At 39.8% G+C, this 16,854-nt stretch overlaps 3 protein-coding genes across 6 annotated transcripts; 1 reads left to right on the top strand and 2 right to left on the bottom strand.

Annotated features, from left to right (window-relative positions):
- The first annotated feature begins 416 nt into the window (after positions 1–416).
- Positions 417–5,245, top strand: poc5 (POC5 centriolar protein homolog (Chlamydomonas)). Of its 3 annotated transcripts, none has more exons than XM_085910869.1 (14): positions 417–560; positions 932–1,042; positions 1,132–1,313; positions 1,856–2,032; positions 2,111–2,215; positions 2,365–2,544; positions 2,772–2,958; positions 3,117–3,196; positions 3,262–3,459; positions 3,580–3,682; positions 3,904–4,019; positions 4,114–4,206; positions 4,331–4,501; positions 4,574–5,244. In XM_085910869.1, the coding sequence occupies exons 2-14, from the start codon at positions 949–951 to the stop codon at positions 4,697–4,699; spliced, it is 1,812 nt and encodes a 603-aa protein (XP_085766995.1). In that variant the 5' UTR covers positions 417–560; positions 932–948; the 3' UTR covers positions 4,700–5,244. The 3 variants fall into 3 exon arrangements, with proteins under 3 accessions (XP_085766995.1, XP_085766997.1, XP_085766996.1); XM_085910870.1 differs by lacking the exon at positions 417–560 and adding an exon at positions 607–842 and having other exon boundaries at positions 4,574–5,245; XM_085910871.1 differs by lacking the exon at positions 2,111–2,215 and having other exon boundaries at positions 4,574–5,245.
- Positions 4,828–9,896, bottom strand: ankdd1b (ankyrin repeat and death domain containing 1B). Of its 2 annotated transcripts, none has more exons than XM_085910872.1 (15): positions 9,584–9,896; positions 8,839–8,939; positions 8,656–8,754; positions 8,481–8,579; positions 8,241–8,345; positions 7,892–7,996; positions 7,674–7,772; positions 6,873–6,971; positions 6,693–6,791; positions 6,526–6,624; positions 6,361–6,459; positions 6,141–6,236; positions 5,767–5,968; positions 5,302–5,433; positions 4,828–5,191 (listed from the first exon to the last, which is right to left on the bottom strand). In XM_085910872.1, the coding sequence occupies exons 1-15, from the start codon at positions 9,894–9,896 to the stop codon at positions 5,136–5,138; spliced, it is 1,803 nt and encodes a 600-aa protein (XP_085766998.1). In that variant the 3' UTR covers positions 4,828–5,135. The 2 variants fall into 2 exon arrangements, with proteins under 2 accessions (XP_085766998.1, XP_085766999.1); XM_085910873.1 differs by having other exon boundaries at positions 8,842–8,939; positions 9,584–9,836.
- A 424-nt stretch (positions 9,897–10,320) lies between these two features.
- On the bottom strand, positions 10,321–16,821 carry polk (polymerase (DNA directed) kappa). The gene is made up of 14 exons (XM_085910964.1): positions 16,189–16,821; positions 15,842–15,961; positions 15,630–15,782; positions 15,086–15,217; positions 14,856–15,006; positions 14,571–14,786; positions 14,104–14,228; positions 13,818–13,984; positions 13,712–13,744; positions 13,532–13,628; positions 13,239–13,410; positions 11,512–12,414; positions 10,941–10,983; positions 10,321–10,712 (listed from the first exon to the last, which is right to left on the bottom strand). The coding sequence occupies exons 1-14, from the start codon at positions 16,315–16,317 to the stop codon at positions 10,631–10,633; spliced, it is 2,523 nt and encodes an 840-aa protein (XP_085767090.1). The 5' UTR covers positions 16,318–16,821; the 3' UTR covers positions 10,321–10,630.
- Positions 16,822–16,854: the final 33 nt, after the last annotated feature.

Here is a 16,854-nt window from a genome sequence, read left to right as displayed (position 1 = left end):
AGGGTGAGAGAGTTTGAAAAAGAAAACAAGAGGGGTGGGCTGATATCCCTAGGTAGTTTTAAGCACTCGTGTTGCTAAAATGGACACTATTTGGTTTCATTTAACATTGATTGATTTTATGATTGTAGTCCATCAAATTAATTCCTCACATTATTGTCACATTCCTAAATTGAATTAGGGATATATCATTGGAAACAGAACAACAAGAGAGAAGACTTCTCCATCCACAAAATACATTTGAGTGCATGATTCAACATACGTATATAGTGATGTAAAAAAAAAATACAAATAAAAAATAAAAACGCCTGTGATGTGGCTCCATCCTGTTAATGTCTACTCTAGCTGCTAGACACCAGGAACACACATAGGAGGCTTTATAAGGCGATTTGAGCTCCGCCTGCCTCTTTCAACTAAGCGTTACCAGGAAACAATATAACCAATCAGAGTTGCGCGTATTTGGCTGTGCTTTCTAAGTACCCAATGACATACACTGTTGTTGAGTTGCTGCTGGATTTCAAACGATTTAGCAAGCTTGTCCCAACCGACGAGTCATCAGGAAGGTAAAGCAAAGAAATATGCTCTTTTGTATGATAAATTATGATTTCCCCATATTTAAATCACCTTTACTCTTTGACCCGTTTAGTTACGTTGTGTTGTCGAAAATTTGCAGTGAATCTGAAAAGGAACAATCACAAATTTGTTCATTTTACTGTTACGTTTTTCCTATTAGTTTTAGACATCAAAGCTATTTTGATCCTAACTTGCTGACTTTTTCTTTTCTTCCTTTGTTATAAATTGGTTCGGCACTAAGCGCAATTTAGATCGGAAACTTTAAATCTAAGGTAGAATTGTAATGATTTGCCCTCGTATAAAGCTAGATTGTTATTTATGTCATAAGCATCAGTATAACGCCGCGATGTTCTTTCTGCAGCTCACATCCCTGTCTAGATGTCTTCAGATGATGAGCCCGATGTCCCAGTATTGCCTACAGAATCATTGTCTACAAGACGCTCTAATCCACAGGAAAATTCAGAAATAGCAGGTATTGCAGAGTTATGAGTTTCTCCCTGACCTGTTTCACTATTTGGGTTGTTAAGTCTCTGTTCTGTTTGTGTTTGCTTTGGCTGCTAGAGAGGACGGAGAACACTACTCGCAGAGATTTGAGAAACAGAGACACTTCACAAGATGCATCTGAGAGTGCACAGCCAAATATTGAAGGCTACATTGACTACACTGAAATGGATCTCTTCACCTCTGAGGAGAATATTACCAGGATGGAAACATTTCTTGACACATGGAGCCAAAACCTGAAGGTCAGTTTTGTGACATGTTTTTTTCTTAAATGTCTTCCAGATGTTTCAAAATGAGCCCAAAAATGGAATTGCAATAAGGAATGCCAGTTTTGTCGTGTATTAGTATAGTATTATGTGATGTAATTTCACAAATGATTGTTGTTCTAACAACAAAGCCTTCAAGGTCAAACATATTATAAAGCTATATTTCCCTTTACAAAGTTATGTAAAGTATTATTTATTTTAGGCTTTAACATCATAAAGACAGGCTTTATAGCTGTTTAATAACCGTTGCCTCATAAAATGTCATAGCAAAAGGCGTTAAATGCTGCATAGTTAAAAAAACAAAACATTTACTAATTTAAAATGTTTAAAAAAAAAAAAAAAAGCAATTCAAATGTTCAAATGTATAAATCAAAGTATGGTTTTCTTGTATAAACAAACATAGTCATAAGAATTTGTATTTTAACGATTATGGCGATTTGTAATTATGGAGTGTAAAAATTGAGGTTGACTGAATTTTGATTCATAACACAGCTCATGTTCCCCTCTCTGCCAATCAGACCAATGTGCTGAGGGAGTTGATGGACTGGAGGCTGGCCTTGATAAATCAACACAGCCGAGAGTTGCAAAAGGAAAGGGACTGCCGTAAAGCCGAAACCGAGGCCTACAAGGCAGAGCTGGACCGTCTGAAAAATCTGCTACACGCCGCTGAGACTTCCAACAAGCGAAGGGACGAGGTGCATACATTAAGCATTGTGTATCTAGCATGATGACTTTTGCATGGGCTGATCGTTAAGTACTGTCCCCTCCTTCAGATGATTAGAAATCTGAATGTGGTGTTGAACAAACAAAAACAGAAGCTTGAAAAGATGAGCGCCTTCACCAAATGGAAACTTCAGTATAGCAAAGCCAAAGAGGAGGTAGAGTGATTCAGTCTGTGCCCCCATGATTTAGAATTTCCAGATTGTCCACAGCATTCACCATAGGACACATTTTCGAGTGTGTGGCAGAATCGTTTTCATCGTATTTATTTCAGTGGCTTAATGCACTTTGTTTTTTTCCTTTTCAGGCCTTTACTAGCAAGATGGCGCAGCAGCATTATGATTTGCGTCTGAAGAGGAAAGCGTGGTTGACATGGCACTCTGCCTACCTGAAGCATTGGAAGGCCAGGATGGAGCAGGCATGTCGCGCAAAAGCAGAAGAAGTGTGCAACCAGCTGTCGGAAAATTACGAGGCACGGATTCAAACGGTGGGTATGGTCCCCACATGTTACTGTTTTCAAAGTTTTGTTGGTACAATGTTTAGAATCTTGTTTCTATTTACTGCTGTAGATTGCCTATAAGTAAATTGTATTTGACTCCCTTGGGAGTCGACCTGGAGCAAAAAAATAATAATAATTACGCCATTCTGCTACTTCAAATCCACATCACGGTCAGTAGATAATAATAAAGTTTGTGTTTTCTTTGTCCGTTTTAGATGACTCAGGAACAGAATGAGGCTTTGGCGAAGGCACAAGCAGAGATTGAGAAACTGCAACTTGAGCAAGAACACAAAGAAGTGTGTATGAGGAAAGCCCTGATGAGGGGTGTGTGTGCTCTCAACATGGAGACCCTCCACTTGTTTAATCCCACGGATGGAGAACCCCAAAACCATGATGGGTATGGTATGTAATGACGCACACCTTTTGAGTTGTGAAGGTATCGGGGGCACTTTTTAATGAAGGAGAAAAACTAGATTGGTTCTATGTTTGCTCCATTCATTTCAGTCTATAATTCCCACTGAGCCATTCTGTTTATGAAAAGACTACTTTGCTCACTACAGATCCCAATTTTCCTCCTGATGACCCTCCACCTCCACCCAGCTCATTCCCACACGGGCCAGGCCCTGGCTTCCATGATCAGGTGAGTAATGGAGTCGCAGTGTTTCCAAGTCAAGTACACTTAATATGTACTAATCGTTTCAACAGGGAGGTGCGGGTGCTGGTGCGGGTGCTGGTGCGGGTGCTGGTGCGGGGATAACCAGCCAACAAAAACCTACAAAAAGCGGAACGGCTCGCAGTTCCACCCAGCATGTCGGCAAGAGTATGCGAAGCAATCTGGAGATGGGGAGCGTGGCTCCACCTATGAGCTCGGCTGCTGTAGACTACCATCATCTGGTGACACAGGTACATTTAGAACGTCAAGTAGGCTACAATAGTTCTGTTTGTTGTTCTTTACAAAGGGTAGTAAGAAAAAATGACCAGTGTGTATAAAATGTCATGTTTTTTCTCTACATTTTTTCTAAGCAAACCCTTGGTCAGGCTACCGCCTCCAAATATCCTCGCTCATCTCAACACACTCCCGGCGCCACTGGAGGCTGGTCTTCGTCCAGAATGCACACCAGCACCTGTAATGTACACTCTAGTCATGTCGTTGACTACGTTCTAAAGAAATCACAAATGCAAAACTCCCACACATCACTAAATGTGATATCAAAGAGCCACCAGCTATCTGACACTCACTAGAAACCATTTTGCTATGACATCTCATATATGCAATGCCATAAAAATATTGATGTATTTTTTTTCAAGTGGGCGTTTTGGTTTTTCAGTGAATATTTTACTCAGCAGACCCTCCACCACCTTGGGATGAGCCCGATTCCGCAGCCATGGCTCAAGGTCCCGGCGGCAGCCCGGTTCACTTTGACCACCCAAAGTCTCCGACCCAACATGAAGACAACAGCATGGTATGGCAGAACTGTGGTCTTGATTGAATCTCTTCTGTAATGTCATAACATCACCTTCCATGTAAATATGATCCCTTGCATTGCTTTTCTTCAGATGGGCGTGTGGTACACCAGGGAAGTCTTTCCGTCCCAATCAGCTGCTCACGGGTCTTTGCAACAAGGGGCCGCCATAAGTTTCCACAAACAGGTGTCCTGCATTATTTTCTTACAAATAACTTTTCACACAATCGTTTTCTAGTAACAAATCCTTACACGATTTTAGCAATCTTAACGGACTTCTTTTGCCCTTGCTCGAATGTGCGTGTCCATAGACCTCTGCGAGGATAATCACAGCTGGCCAACAGAAATCGGGAAAAACCATAACAGCCCGCATTACAGCGCAACCTTTTGCCGGGAAGAGTGTACGCAGCAGCTGCCAAGTGATGGGGGTATCACCGTCCATGACCTCCATTGTTGTAGAACGCCATCAACCGATTGCACAGGTATGGAAGGATCAAGTATTTCTACAAAGGTGTTGGAATCTAATCTACCTCTGCCTCTTTCTTTTCTCCAAGCACACTATTGCTGTTACTGCCAAAAGTGTTCGCCCTTCCCAGCAGGGTACCCGCACATCCACTGTTGTGAAGGCATCCTCCAGAACAAACCCTTTTAATGGACACTCTATCAAAGTAGTTGATTAATTAAATTACACACACGTCTCATACAAACCAGCATTTTCTAGATGAAGGATTTTACCAACTATGCAACAACTCTGTGATTATTACTGTGGGTGCAGCTTTACAAATTCTTTTTTTTTATTGGGGTAAAGAGCAATTGAGCAATTATTCTTCACAACCTCACTGACGTTCATGGTGGGATCCACCCGTGTAAATATATTAACAGTGCAGTTTTCAAAGTGGAGCTTTATTTAATTTAACGTTAATATTCAGGAAAATGTGCATGTTTAATAGACATATTGTATTTTTGTGCATTTTAGAACATCAAACCAAACCTCAGGTGCTTTTTTTTTTTTAAATGCATAATAAATTATTTTTAGAGTCTCCTTTCTATACAAGTGTCTTGTAAGTGATGTTATATGAAAATAAAAATAAAAAATGTTGCATGTCACACCCGCAATCATGAAACTCTGCAGCTCTTATTGCTGACACTCTCCGATTGCGTCCGTATCTTTTCTGTCAGAAAGAAAAAAGTAGAAAAAATTACAACAGTCAAACCGACACAAACTGTACATTTAAGGACTTTTCTCTGTAAAGCCATTAAAAATATTTTGAAAATCAAATACCTGCAACTCTGCCATGTCCTGTGTGGAAAAGGGCCTGATAGAGTTCTATGTGAAGACTTTTACCCGCCAGCTCAGCTCCGTGGAGCCAGATCAGAAACATCCTGTTGCCGTGTTCTTTATAGCTATGCGGACCTATGAACAAAAACATAGCACTTAAACAAAATAAACTTTTCATCCTAGTTTAGTAATCAATTGAATCAGCCACGTTTCTTAATTATAAGCCACGGTACAAAATCTAAGGTACAACACAAATCTTCTCACTGTACTGGTCAAATGTCCAATTTGGCCTTTCCAAATTTTCTGTTCATGGAAGTTTTCAAATCACCAATTTCTAAAACCCCAATTATATATATTTACAGTATTAATCTTCTTTCACACAATTGTAAAACCAAACCAAATTTTTAACTTACATATGGGTATAATGTGTAAGGTGACCCTGGCCAAAAAGGAATTGGACACATTTACCCGTCCACTGGCTTTCGATGGCCATCACTTGCTCCAGAGTGAATCCCCAGTGTTCAGCCAGACGCTTCCAGTCTCCTGCCTTCAGAAGCTCATAGGCCAGGCGCCAGGTAATCGAACGGATCTGCTTGGTCTCATTGCGGTGGTCCAGTTTGAATGTTAGCGGATACTCACTGTGAACATTCTCATAATAATCTGGGTTGGCCTGCAGGTGGGTATTAAATCCTGTCAGTGGGTTGATAAATATCACCAGCTTTGGAAGATACATGGAAAGGCTTATTGGTCCCTCAACATTTGCAATATGAATGTCACATATTAAAAATAGGAATTAAATAATCACTTTGGATGAATATAAACATGCATTGAAAAAGTCTCACTTTCTTCAATGCGTTGTATCGTTCTGCCTTGATGATCATGTCCACGATGATCACCTCATCCGCTCTGGCGGCCACACCCAGTGCCCTCTTTCCCTGCTACTCCCAACAAGTGTGCCAAATAATATGCATTTAAACAATGTATTAAAATACAACATGAAGAGGATTTTCATCAATAACAAACATCTGAATGTGTCAAAGTTGAGTTGAGGTCATTCCTTACCCGGTCTTGGAGCGTCAAATCAACTTCACTTTTCAGTAGCATTTCCACCACATCGATTCTTCCTAGCTCAGCAGCAAGATGCATAGCAGACTGAAACCTCTTAAGACAAAGCATGTTCATCACGTGTCTTTTAGGTTTCTTTTACTATCAATCTTTACATTTTACCTTATTGGTGATATTTAAGTTGCATTCTGCCTCCAATAGATAATGGATGACGGGGATGTGGCTGTTCTTAACTGCCAGGTGGAGAGGAACTTCCAAGTCCTTGAGCATGTATGAAGTGTCGGTTGATAATGGCGTTCCTTCACTTATTATGAATGGAGAAGGCATACCTCATTCTGAAAATCTGTGCGGGCTTTATATTGTAGGAGAAGTCGGACAAGGGATGCGTCTCCTTGCTCTGAAACTGGGTGAAGGGCGCTGCATTTGCTCTATTAAAAAAAATATAAAAAGGGGTTAAGATGATGCTATTAAAATTGCGCCACATGTCTTGAGCGTGTGTGTGGCTGTACTATTGTTTGGATGTTGGGGTTGCAGCCGGCTTCCAGCAAAGCCAGGACACATTGTTCCTGAGCGTTAGCGGCAGCCTGGTACAAAGCAGTCTCACCGTCCTAAGACACACACACAGCTCGTCAGGGGCAATGGATAACGATCAATGGCTTTAAAAATAAAACTGCGACCTTGTGTTAAAAAATGAAAAAAAAAAACTATTATTTTGTGAAAATATGAGGATATTTCTATCTATCAGGTAAAAAATAACATTTGTCAAGTATAGACAAAATTAAAACCAAAATTGTAAGGTTTTTGAATACTGAATACTTTTTTTTTTAACCATCACTGATGCTGATTATTATGTATAGATGTAATTTGCATGTTGTTCTTCATGTTAGCCAGAACAGCTTTGAAATGGAGATTCTCAATGTCAATTGTCTCATTCCTAGTTAAATAAAGAGAGAAGGGCTGAACCATTGATCAAATTCAAATTGTGAGGCGGATGTGCTTCATTATTATACATCAGTATGAAAATAGAAAGTTACAAAACAATTGTGGTTACATAACAGGGCACCTCCTTAAACCAATATGTTTTCAAAACATTTCAGAACTCTGGTTTTATACACACTATCCACAAAAGACATGCCATCATAATTGCATGTTTGGTCAAGTTATTGAACTGCCCAAAACAGTCTGAATTCAAACCACTACACAAATTAATCATTCAATAGATTTGAACCTCCAATGCATTGTCCAGTGAGACTACACACTTGCAAAGTAGCTACTCTGAGATAGTGAAGGTGTTTCATATAATTGTCTACCATATTAACTTCATCCCGAATATCGAAGCTGAGCAGGAGCAGATGGACAGCGTCCAAATGGCCGTTCCTGGCAGCTAAGTGCAGGGGCGTGTCTCCTCTCTGGCAAGGAGGGAGGGAGGGAGGGAGGGAGGAGAGCCGACTGCATCAAAGTGGCTTTGACTTTGAGCTTTGATGCAGCAATGACCCGCACGAACTGGAAAGCAGCACACACTACGAACCTTGTTGGGCTTCATGGTGGCCATGTTGTAATCCGGCTCCATCAGCATCTCCAACGTTTGCACGCAGCCATGCTCTGCTGCCATAGCAAACGCACGATGGCCTGACTGAAAGGCAACGATTGCGACACAAATGCATTTTATCTAAATCTGCTTTTACCAATAAGGATTCATAGCATCACAAAGGCCTTTTTTTTTTTTTTTTTTTTTAGAATCTTCTCAGACCACTAATATACTCATAGTAAATTTGTATCCAAAAAAATAATAAACGAGTCACCCTATCCTCCATTGTCTATATCCTCAATAGCGTTAATGGTACTATTAAAATACTACAACTTATCAAATGGAATACATGATCGTCTTTGTCCAGTTCTTTCATTTGCAGATCGTTGATAATGTATTCCACTATGTCAATATGATTGTTGATAGCAGCGCAGTGCATGATGTTCAGTCCTTCCTGCAGGTGGAAATCAAAAGCTCTATTTAGAAAGTAGATCTTGATTAAAATGTTAAAGAACACACATGCGTGAAGATGTATTTGTAAAATAGAATAAAATGGCTCAAATGGCTTGAACAGTAAAGTTCAAATTACATCATTTTCCACATTCTGTTCTGCTCCAGCCCATACTAATGATTTCAGGATGTCCAAGCTGCCAAACCAGGCTGCTAAATGAATGGGTGCCACACCAAACTGGAACACACATTGGGATTAGAGGAACTATTGCTTTTGTCATCTTTTGTCGTCACACTTCACAGCTTCTGTTTACCTTGTCTCTCTGATCCACTTGCACCCTGCGTCGTAGAAGCAGCTCAACCGCTTCCTTGTTTTTGCCAGCCACTGCATAGTGAAGAGCCGTTCTATTGTGCTGGATGGCACGTAAAAAAAAAAATATATATATATAATAATTACGATGGACTCAAGACGTAATGACTTGGTAGAGGAGACTCACCACATTCTTTGCATTGGCATTCAACCCTTTTCCGAGTGTCCTCATTGCAGCCACATCATTGCTCTTAGCTGCTTCAATAAACAGCTTCTCTGTTTGCAGTACTATTGCGCAACACACACCAAGTAGATGACACAAATATATCGCAACTTACGATACATCTTTTAAAGGTTTTGCTAAAATTAGTTAAACTATCCTCCATGTGTCACTTGCTTCTTGTTTGTGGGCATTGTTGCCTCCATTTTTCTTGATTATAAAACCAGTTCTATTGGCTTCCAGAATGTTGAACTTATTTGTGCTGTATTTTACAGTAAGTCAACTTAACTGGAAGATGGCAGACTGATTCCCTTGTTGAAGAAAAGAAAAAGTCAAAGTCAAAAGTCAAGGGTTCATCTTTCTGCAAAACTGACATTGGGGCACTTCTCAGTGCAGATGAATAATGACCCTAAACATAATGTGAAAGCAATCCAATACTTTTTGAAGGCCTGGAAATTGTGGCATTATTTTTGACCCAATAGACTCAAGGATGCTTAGCACTTGCCCAAAACGCACGTGAAGGCACACAAACAAGCTGCAAGTGAGGGCGTTGCAGCAAACACATCTACAGAAAGGAAATAGAATTGACTTACCTGCCTGCCTCAGTAACTGGTGCATTTTTTTTTTTTAAATATATTAAACGCCACTACTCAAGGACAATGACAATTATCTCTACACACTTCTTCCACCGTAGCATTTCTTGTTTACTCACACATCTCTTTGTCGTCAAAACTGTTTTCCATCTTGTCTTCTGTTTTCTTGTTCAAAGCTAAATCAACAAATGCCTTGACTGGTTCCTGTTTCATCCACTTCCAAGAATCCAAATTCTCTCGCTTGGGAATACGTCTCCTTATCATTTCCTTCAAAGCCAAAGCTTTCTTCTCCATTCTTACGTTCTTGAGTTGCAACCACCTAATTGATAAGCAACGGAGGATTCTACTTTTGTGTGTCCTAGCAGCGCTGAACCAAACCAAATACCTGAAGAACCGGGTCAAACCTGATGGGAAGATCAACCCGAGACTCATTGCTCAACACTGGAGGGCTGAGCCGTATTTGCGTAGCAAGATCGCAAGCATCAGACATCAACTAACTGTTTGGAAAAGATCAACAATAATCCCTACATGTTTTCAGCTGGTCCAACTAGTCATCACATGTGTTTGGCCCCTTAAATACAAATGTATATATAAAATTAACGTATAATTCATTGGTATATATTACCTACAGTGCACTGACTGAATGTTTTTTATTGTAATAAATTAAAAGTAACTACTATCAAAGTAGGCCTTACATCCTTCTATTTATCAATATGTTGCCCATGGAAGAAAAAGTCTGAACACCCTTGCTCCAACTGTTTCAAACCAGTTCTGTTGTATTGTTATTTTACATTATATTTTGTGTAGAGCACTTTGTTAAGGCGACAAAACAGAAATCAACATAAAACAAAGCATGGCTTATTGCAACCGCATTTATTGCAACCGGTTTATGCAATGGAACCCTTCATTTATTGTTACATTTAAAAAAATGGAATAAATATTACTATGATCAATTTAAAAATATTTTCAGTAATTTAAAGAAACTATATTAGCGCTGACATACAACATGATTTTTTAGATATTCTCAATAAATAAATATCAACTCTATTCGTCCTCATCTTAATTCATTGTGTGGATATGATATAGGTCAACAAGGTCTTACATCTCAATATGGATTTAAGTGCAATCTTTTTTTTTTTTTTCAGCTTTTCTAACTTCCTGTGCCATCACCTGAAGAACTTGTCAATGGTGTTGTGAGCGCTCAAACCTTTGGCCTTTTTAGAGGGCTGATACGAGGGTGGGTCTCGCCTGTAAGTGATAAGAGCAAACACAAAAATATTCTACCATGTTACACACATTTGATGAAGAAAAACAAACAGTAAAAAATAGAATTTGCGTTTCGTGGACTGTAACTTTGGCAGAGAAGAATCAAATGGATGTATGTTCCTTACATATGCGGTGCCACTTAACAGCGTAAAAACACAATTTAGCTTTTTTTGGTGCCACAATAATATTTTTGGTTTATTGCTGTCTTACCTTTTGCTTTTACCTCTACCTGCATGTCTCCTTGGGGGAATGTCTGTAAACACAAGCCATTCAAAACCTTATTTTCTCATCTTGGGGACAGGGGGGAGAAAAATGACACAAGGCCTATCACACCACCTCGTTAGAAACATAAAGACTCCAATTTATTAGATAGGATGGTTTAAAAGGAAACTGTAGCGCCCAGACTTGGTTCATTATATAAAAAAATAAAGGAAAGGTAAGAAAGTGATTTGGACAATTCCAAGGCTGGAACACAAGAATGGCCACGGGGTGAAATAAGAGGTCGTTTCTTTGTGGAAATCAATACAAAAGCCTCACATACATGTGGCTTGCAGTAAACAAGAAGGTCAGAGGCCAAAGCAACCTTTCAAAGAGACGTGGAATTTCTACATCAACAGGATGTATATGTTCTTTCCACATTTTTTTAAACAGAGTAGAGCTTATTAATAATTCCAACGCGAATTGGAAAAAAAAAAAAAAAAAACATGAGGTGGCCATGGCTGTGAGAAGCATACGTTTGAATTTCATCGTATTGAAATTCAATGACCAAGAAAGAACTCACCTATTGCATTGCTCTTTGAGATTTCAACTGAAGGTGACGTCCCCATCTCCTGCAGCACTTCATGGTTCAGGCAGAGGTCAACGTGGCGATTAAAGACAGTGAGGTCATTTGTGTCCTGGGTCAGCTGACACACCGGGCAGACGAGGAGGGGACCTTTGTCGTGACACGACCGAGGCTGATGTGTAGTCGTGCCGTCGCCGTTGATCAACGTGGTGTTGTGAACACAATCGTTTGTTAAGTGATTCGGCATGACTTGTTCATTATTTTTGACTTGGCCTTTGTGTGTTTCAGTTCTTGGCACCTCACTTCCTTCATGGTCCTTGTTTAAATGTGGTACATGGAAGTCTTGTTTGGTGAGACACCAGTCTATATGGCTGTTGAATACATTCAAATCGTCTGTGCTAACATGGCCGAAACACACGGGACAGGTGAGGCAATTCAATGATGAGCTTGATGTAGATGGATGAGCCTCAATGCCATCAATTTCTGAAAGATTCGAGGTTGCACCTTTTGGCCCCATGTCCTTTTTGGGCGACTCTGCTCTTTTATGTGCGTCATCATCATCAACAACAGATATGCTCTGCTCATTTTCTCGCTCTTGTGGACAAACTTGAAGCTGAAGTCTCTTGGCATGGGCTCTTTGAAAGAAAGACAGCTGAGGTCTAGCAGCAGGCTGGTCCTCTAGTAAGCCCTTTTTCTTCATCTGCCAAGTAACCTCCTCTTTAGGCTGACATGTTTGTGCTGTGAGAGGAGGACAAGAGGAGAGATGATTCCCTTCAAATTGTTGGCGCACTTCTTGGGTGGAGCCTCGGACGTCTGCCTTTCCCAACTGGAGGAAACCAACGATGCTCTTCTGCAGAGGCTGTTTGTCATCCGGGCTGACAAAGGAAGAGATACGGACCCCTACACAAGATGATAATGGATGTGTGAATAGCAATGTATTATTCCCATGTGCACAATGAATTCTAAATGTCTTCTCCATTGTAAAAATATGCCATGTATTACCAACACCAAGGTGTTTTCATCAATGCATCTGATTTGATCAAGATGGGGGCACTTGGTAACAAAATCATTATAACAAATGTAACATAAAAAATTGAATTCACCCCATACAGATGGCCATAAATTGCATTTTCAAAAACAGATTGAATTAATTCAGACATGATCCAGATCACACGTCAATTGAAAGGTGACTTCCTCTTATTCCCTTTAATCCTTTTATTGTGTATGTGTTCGATCATATGAGCTCCTGACAGAATTTCCATGGTGGAATTACCAGAAACTGGATTGTCAAATCAGATTTAATCCAGGTCTGATTCAAGTCGCATGTAACGCAGTAATTTAAGGTGGGAAAAAAAATTTAATCATGCCAATTCGCTGTGAATGCATGACTAAAAGCTGCATTTTCCAAACCAGAGGTGATCTAAGTATATTGCAAATGTAACAGCAATTTAATATTAAAAATAAAATGTATCATGTTATATTTTTACATATATATGCACATTTGGAAGTAGCTTCAATCTAAATAATTCCCCCCCAAAAATCCATTTAACTTGTTAAGAGGCCTATATTTGAAGATTAAGTTGTAATATATTGTGCTTACATAGGCTCTTATTACATTTTGTTCCCTCAGATCCAGCAGATTCTGACTGTTAAACTATTTTAATCCGAGAAAGGCATTCATCTAAATGTTTCAACCGCTTATTGTATTGTAATGTGTAATTTACCCATGAGCCTCAGTCTGAGTGGCTGTGGACTTTCGTGCTCAGTTTCCATCTTAAGAAGGTCTTTGGCCACAGCAAAGATCTCATCGGTGGTAGCGATGGCACACGGTAGCGTCTGTGCTCTGGTTTTCACCTCAAAGTTGACATTCTTCAGTTTTAGTGTGATGTTTTTACCCTTAGGAGATGGGAATACAGCCACGCAGACACGTTCATTCATTCACGTTCATATCATTCATGTCGACTTTGGTACTACTAATGTCAGTGCCACGATGTTCAATCCATGCCATGAACTCTACCTTGAGATCTTCTTTCTTTAGGTCTTGTGCTAGGTCTTCACAAAGCTCTCTCAATAAAGACAGTTGTTCATCAGGCTTGTTTAGTTCTTTAAATGTTCTGTACAGGAGTACAAAGGATGGGACGGAATGACAAGTAGATAAGTGGGTTATTAAATGATTCATTCATCATGAAGAATATACCTCTCCGTGCTCATGCTTTTTCTTTCTTCGTTCCTAAAATGAAAGCAAAGCAGGTTCGTTTGTCTCCAAGCCACTTATGTTGACTTTCAATGTTCTGACAGTTTACCTCACAATGTATGTGGACCCCAGACCCAGGGAAACCTGCATAAAGTGATGCCAGGCTGTCTCTGAAAACAACAATGACAACAGCGCCATCTGTTGTCTCAGATGAGCACAGCTACTGATGTCCAGAGCATTCAGCATTTTTTCGCTCACCTTCCCAATGCCCGAAACCTGTTTCAAACAAACACGCCCTGAATTTAAACATTGTTGCAACACAATTACGCACCTTGCCATGATGACAAATACACGAGGGCGCGGTCTTGTTTTATCTGAACTAAAACGCAGTGTACTTTGCGAACTGGGAGGTTCTGGATGAAGTCCATGACAGCCTCTCTGGTGGATGCAAGTCTGTACTGTCCGTTCGGCTTGTTCTTGTCACTGCATACTTTGGCCAGCATCATGTTTGGAGCAATGCCTGGAGAAGTTCATAAATGAATACCAGATAAGTAAATGGAGAGCTGGTAATACCCAAACTATGAACATAAGATCTCAAATGTGAGCAAATTAACTATCACCGTGCATTATGGCAACTCCACATACCGATCTTTTATTTATTTTTTATTTTTTAGGCTGCCGTATAACGTGTACAGATAAGTACACAAAAACAAATTGAACTTAATGTCATAAAGGATCAGTATATCATGAGCAGCACAATTATTTTTTTTATTTCATATTATTATTCACTGTAACTTCAAAGGTAAAGAGTAAACAGTTTTAAGAGGCTCCACTGTATGTTTAAGGGTTCATTTCTTCTCACCTGCACTGGCAGTCAGCATGGTCTTCTGCTCAATGCGGAAACGCATCTCCCTCACAGCCTCCTCAACAGAGGTACCAAAAACCTCAGCAGTTTTACCCGTGGCATCGGCAGCTTCAGGACTTGACAAGGACTGAGAGGAATTTGGGCTATCTTCAAACAGCACAGGGGAGAAGCCTTTCACCTCCGTTTCCTGTTGATGATCAGGTTGTTCTATACCTTTAAAGAAAATATATATCTCAGATGATTTTGTCAAATTGGATTATTTATTTTTTTATTCAGTCATGCCTATATCAGTGCCGCTGGAAGTGTAGCGATGTGTTCGTGAGGCCTCTGGCCAGCTCTTCCTCAGTTCCAGGTGCTCTGTAAAATCCAGATAGGCTTCATCCAGACTCATTGGCTGGAAATGAGGATCATAGTCTGCAAATATCTCCCTGATCTAAAAAAGACACACAAAAACTCATGAGCCAGTGGTTTGCACAGGCCTATAAATATGACATTGTGTGTGTCACTCTCACCTCATTGCTCACTGATTTGTATTTGTCAAAGTTGCATGGAACGATAACTAAGTGAGGGCAAAGTTTTTTGGCTATGAATCCTGGCATAGCTGCCCGAACACCATATTTCCTGGCATGGTAGTTGGACGTGGACTGTAAAAGTACAGGTGAGGAGTAAAGTTAGCAAAATTGTGACTACAGCGTCTAAAAAAAAAAGTTTAGATGCAGAATTCTTCATACAATATTGCATCTCATTTTAATGTCCTATTAATATTTTGCAATATTTCAATATGTGCCATATGTAAGCTATACAACTTATACATAATAAATGTGTCGTGGATAACACTCACCAGCCACAACATGCATATTTCGAGATGAGGTACAATAAAGCTCAATCCAAAAATTTGCCTATGTAAAGATAATGAGATTTTGTTTTGATTGATGTAATCATTTAGCAATACAATTGAAATGTATTGGGAGTTTGTTTTGGATTTGGATTGTGTAGGAGAACTAAATGGGATGGCCATTGAGTTGAAATGATGACATAAATATTTTTTTGACTGACAAGCATGCTCATGGACCCAACAGCCATGGGCTTGTCCTTGAGGTCAGGACAGTCTCTCATCTCCACTGCAGCGTAGAAAGCATCCATGTCCACATGCACAATCACGCGGCTTAGGTCACGCCTCTTCTCCAGCTCAGAGGCCATCCTCTCCACCTATAATGAGAGTATTGATGAAAACCAGTTCCAAATCTTTAGTGTTTGTATTACATTACCTGAGCTTGAGCTTTCTTGAACTGTTGTTCTGTGATCTGTGCTTTTTGCAGCATCATTTTCTCAATGCGCTGGTTCACCTGATGCTCTCTCTTGAGTTCATTCTCATAAAACTTGGATCCCTTCGAGTGAAGAGCAAGGACAGCATTAGCGAGATCTATTATGACAACTTACAATCGTACAACCTTTTGGGGCTATATTGAGGATAGGTGATTTTTACACAAGATTGGACACAGTCTTTTAAGGCAGAACTCAGCTACAACACCATTATAAATCCATTTTTCTACAGTGGATAATGGTGGATGTAATAGATCTTAACAGTTTCACAGCAAACTGAATGAGTAACTACCTTCGATGACTCCATGATGATCTTATTGATTTTGTCTCTGTCAAGACCCTCCATACCAGCTTTGTTGTCGTTGAGGGCCATTCTGGAGAGGAATCCCTCTCCTTTAGAGGCTGCCGTACCATTTTCCATCCCGATGATCCGATCAGTGATGTAGAATTGCTATTTCTTTTGCTCCAATCACAATAACTTTCAGTCTTGTAGCGTACCAAGTGTACCATTATACAATTAGTATTATGAGTGTGTATGAGTTATACGCAAGCAAAGTGTCATTTTAAACCCAAGGGCTACAATTATTACAAATCGGGGAAATATAGTACGGCTGTCAAAACGTCAAGCATTTTGTCTATTTTGTTTTCGTTGACACTTCCGCGTCTGCTATACATTAGCGGAAATACGAAAATTCTTTTTCCGGTGGAAATTTTCAAAACATTTTTTTCTTCAAATAGATTAAAAAATAGAATATCTTATGGCCTGTGTTCAATTTGTCAAAGGTAAATTCAACTTTTGTTTTAAACGTTCTGTGTTTTATGGTGGGAGGCCATTTTCAGTTAAAAAAAAAAGAAAAGGGGAAAAAAACGTAATTTTGAACAGTTGTGGGCATTTCCTAATGATGACACTTGACGTCACATTCAGACGGACCTTTAAGAGGTCAGTTGACGTGAGTTT

This window comes from Syngnathus leptorhynchus, chromosome 4 (assembly GCF_054491065.1).
Source record: "Syngnathus leptorhynchus isolate UIUO chromosome 4, UIUO_Slep, whole genome shotgun sequence".
In the NCBI taxonomy this organism is placed as follows: Eukaryota; Metazoa; Chordata; class Actinopteri; order Syngnathiformes; family Syngnathidae; genus Syngnathus; species Syngnathus leptorhynchus.
Note: the sequence above shows the minus strand (reverse complement) of the source record. Positions and strands in the feature narration are given on the sequence as shown.

Coding starts and splice junctions, on each gene's coding strand:
- poc5 (XM_085910870.1), top strand. CDS start 949: ATGTCTTCAGATGATGAGCCCGATGTCCCAGTATTGCCTACAGAATCA. Junction 3,197..3,261: donor GCCCTGGCTTCCATGATCAG/GTGAGTAATGGA, acceptor TCGTTTCAACAG/GGAGGTGCGGGTGCTGGTGC. Junction 3,683..3,903: donor CAGAATGCACACCAGCACCT/GTAATGTACACT, acceptor TTTACTCAGCAG/ACCCTCCACCACCTTGGGAT.
- ankdd1b (XM_085910872.1), bottom strand. CDS start 9,896: ATGAGTCTCGGGTTGATCTTCCCATCAGGTTTGACCCGGTTCTTCAGG. Junction 7,773..7,891: donor CCACCATGAAGCCCAACAAG/GTTCGTAGTGTG, acceptor CCTCCTTGCCAG/AGAGGAGACACGCCCCTGCA. Junction 5,969..6,140: donor GATACAACGCATTGAAGAAA/GTGAGACTTTTT, acceptor ACCCACCTGCAG/GCCAACCCAGATTATTATGA.
- polk (XM_085910964.1), bottom strand. CDS start 16,317: ATGGAAAATGGTACGGCAGCCTCTAAAGGAGAGGGATTCCTCTCCAGA. Junction 15,218..15,629: donor TTGGGTCCATGAGCATGCTT/GTCAGTCAAAAA, acceptor GTACTTTTACAG/TCCACGTCCAACTACCATGC. Junction 14,787..14,855: donor TTCCAGCGGCACTGATATAG/GCATGACTGAAT, acceptor TTTTCTTTAAAG/GTATAGAACAACCTGATCAT.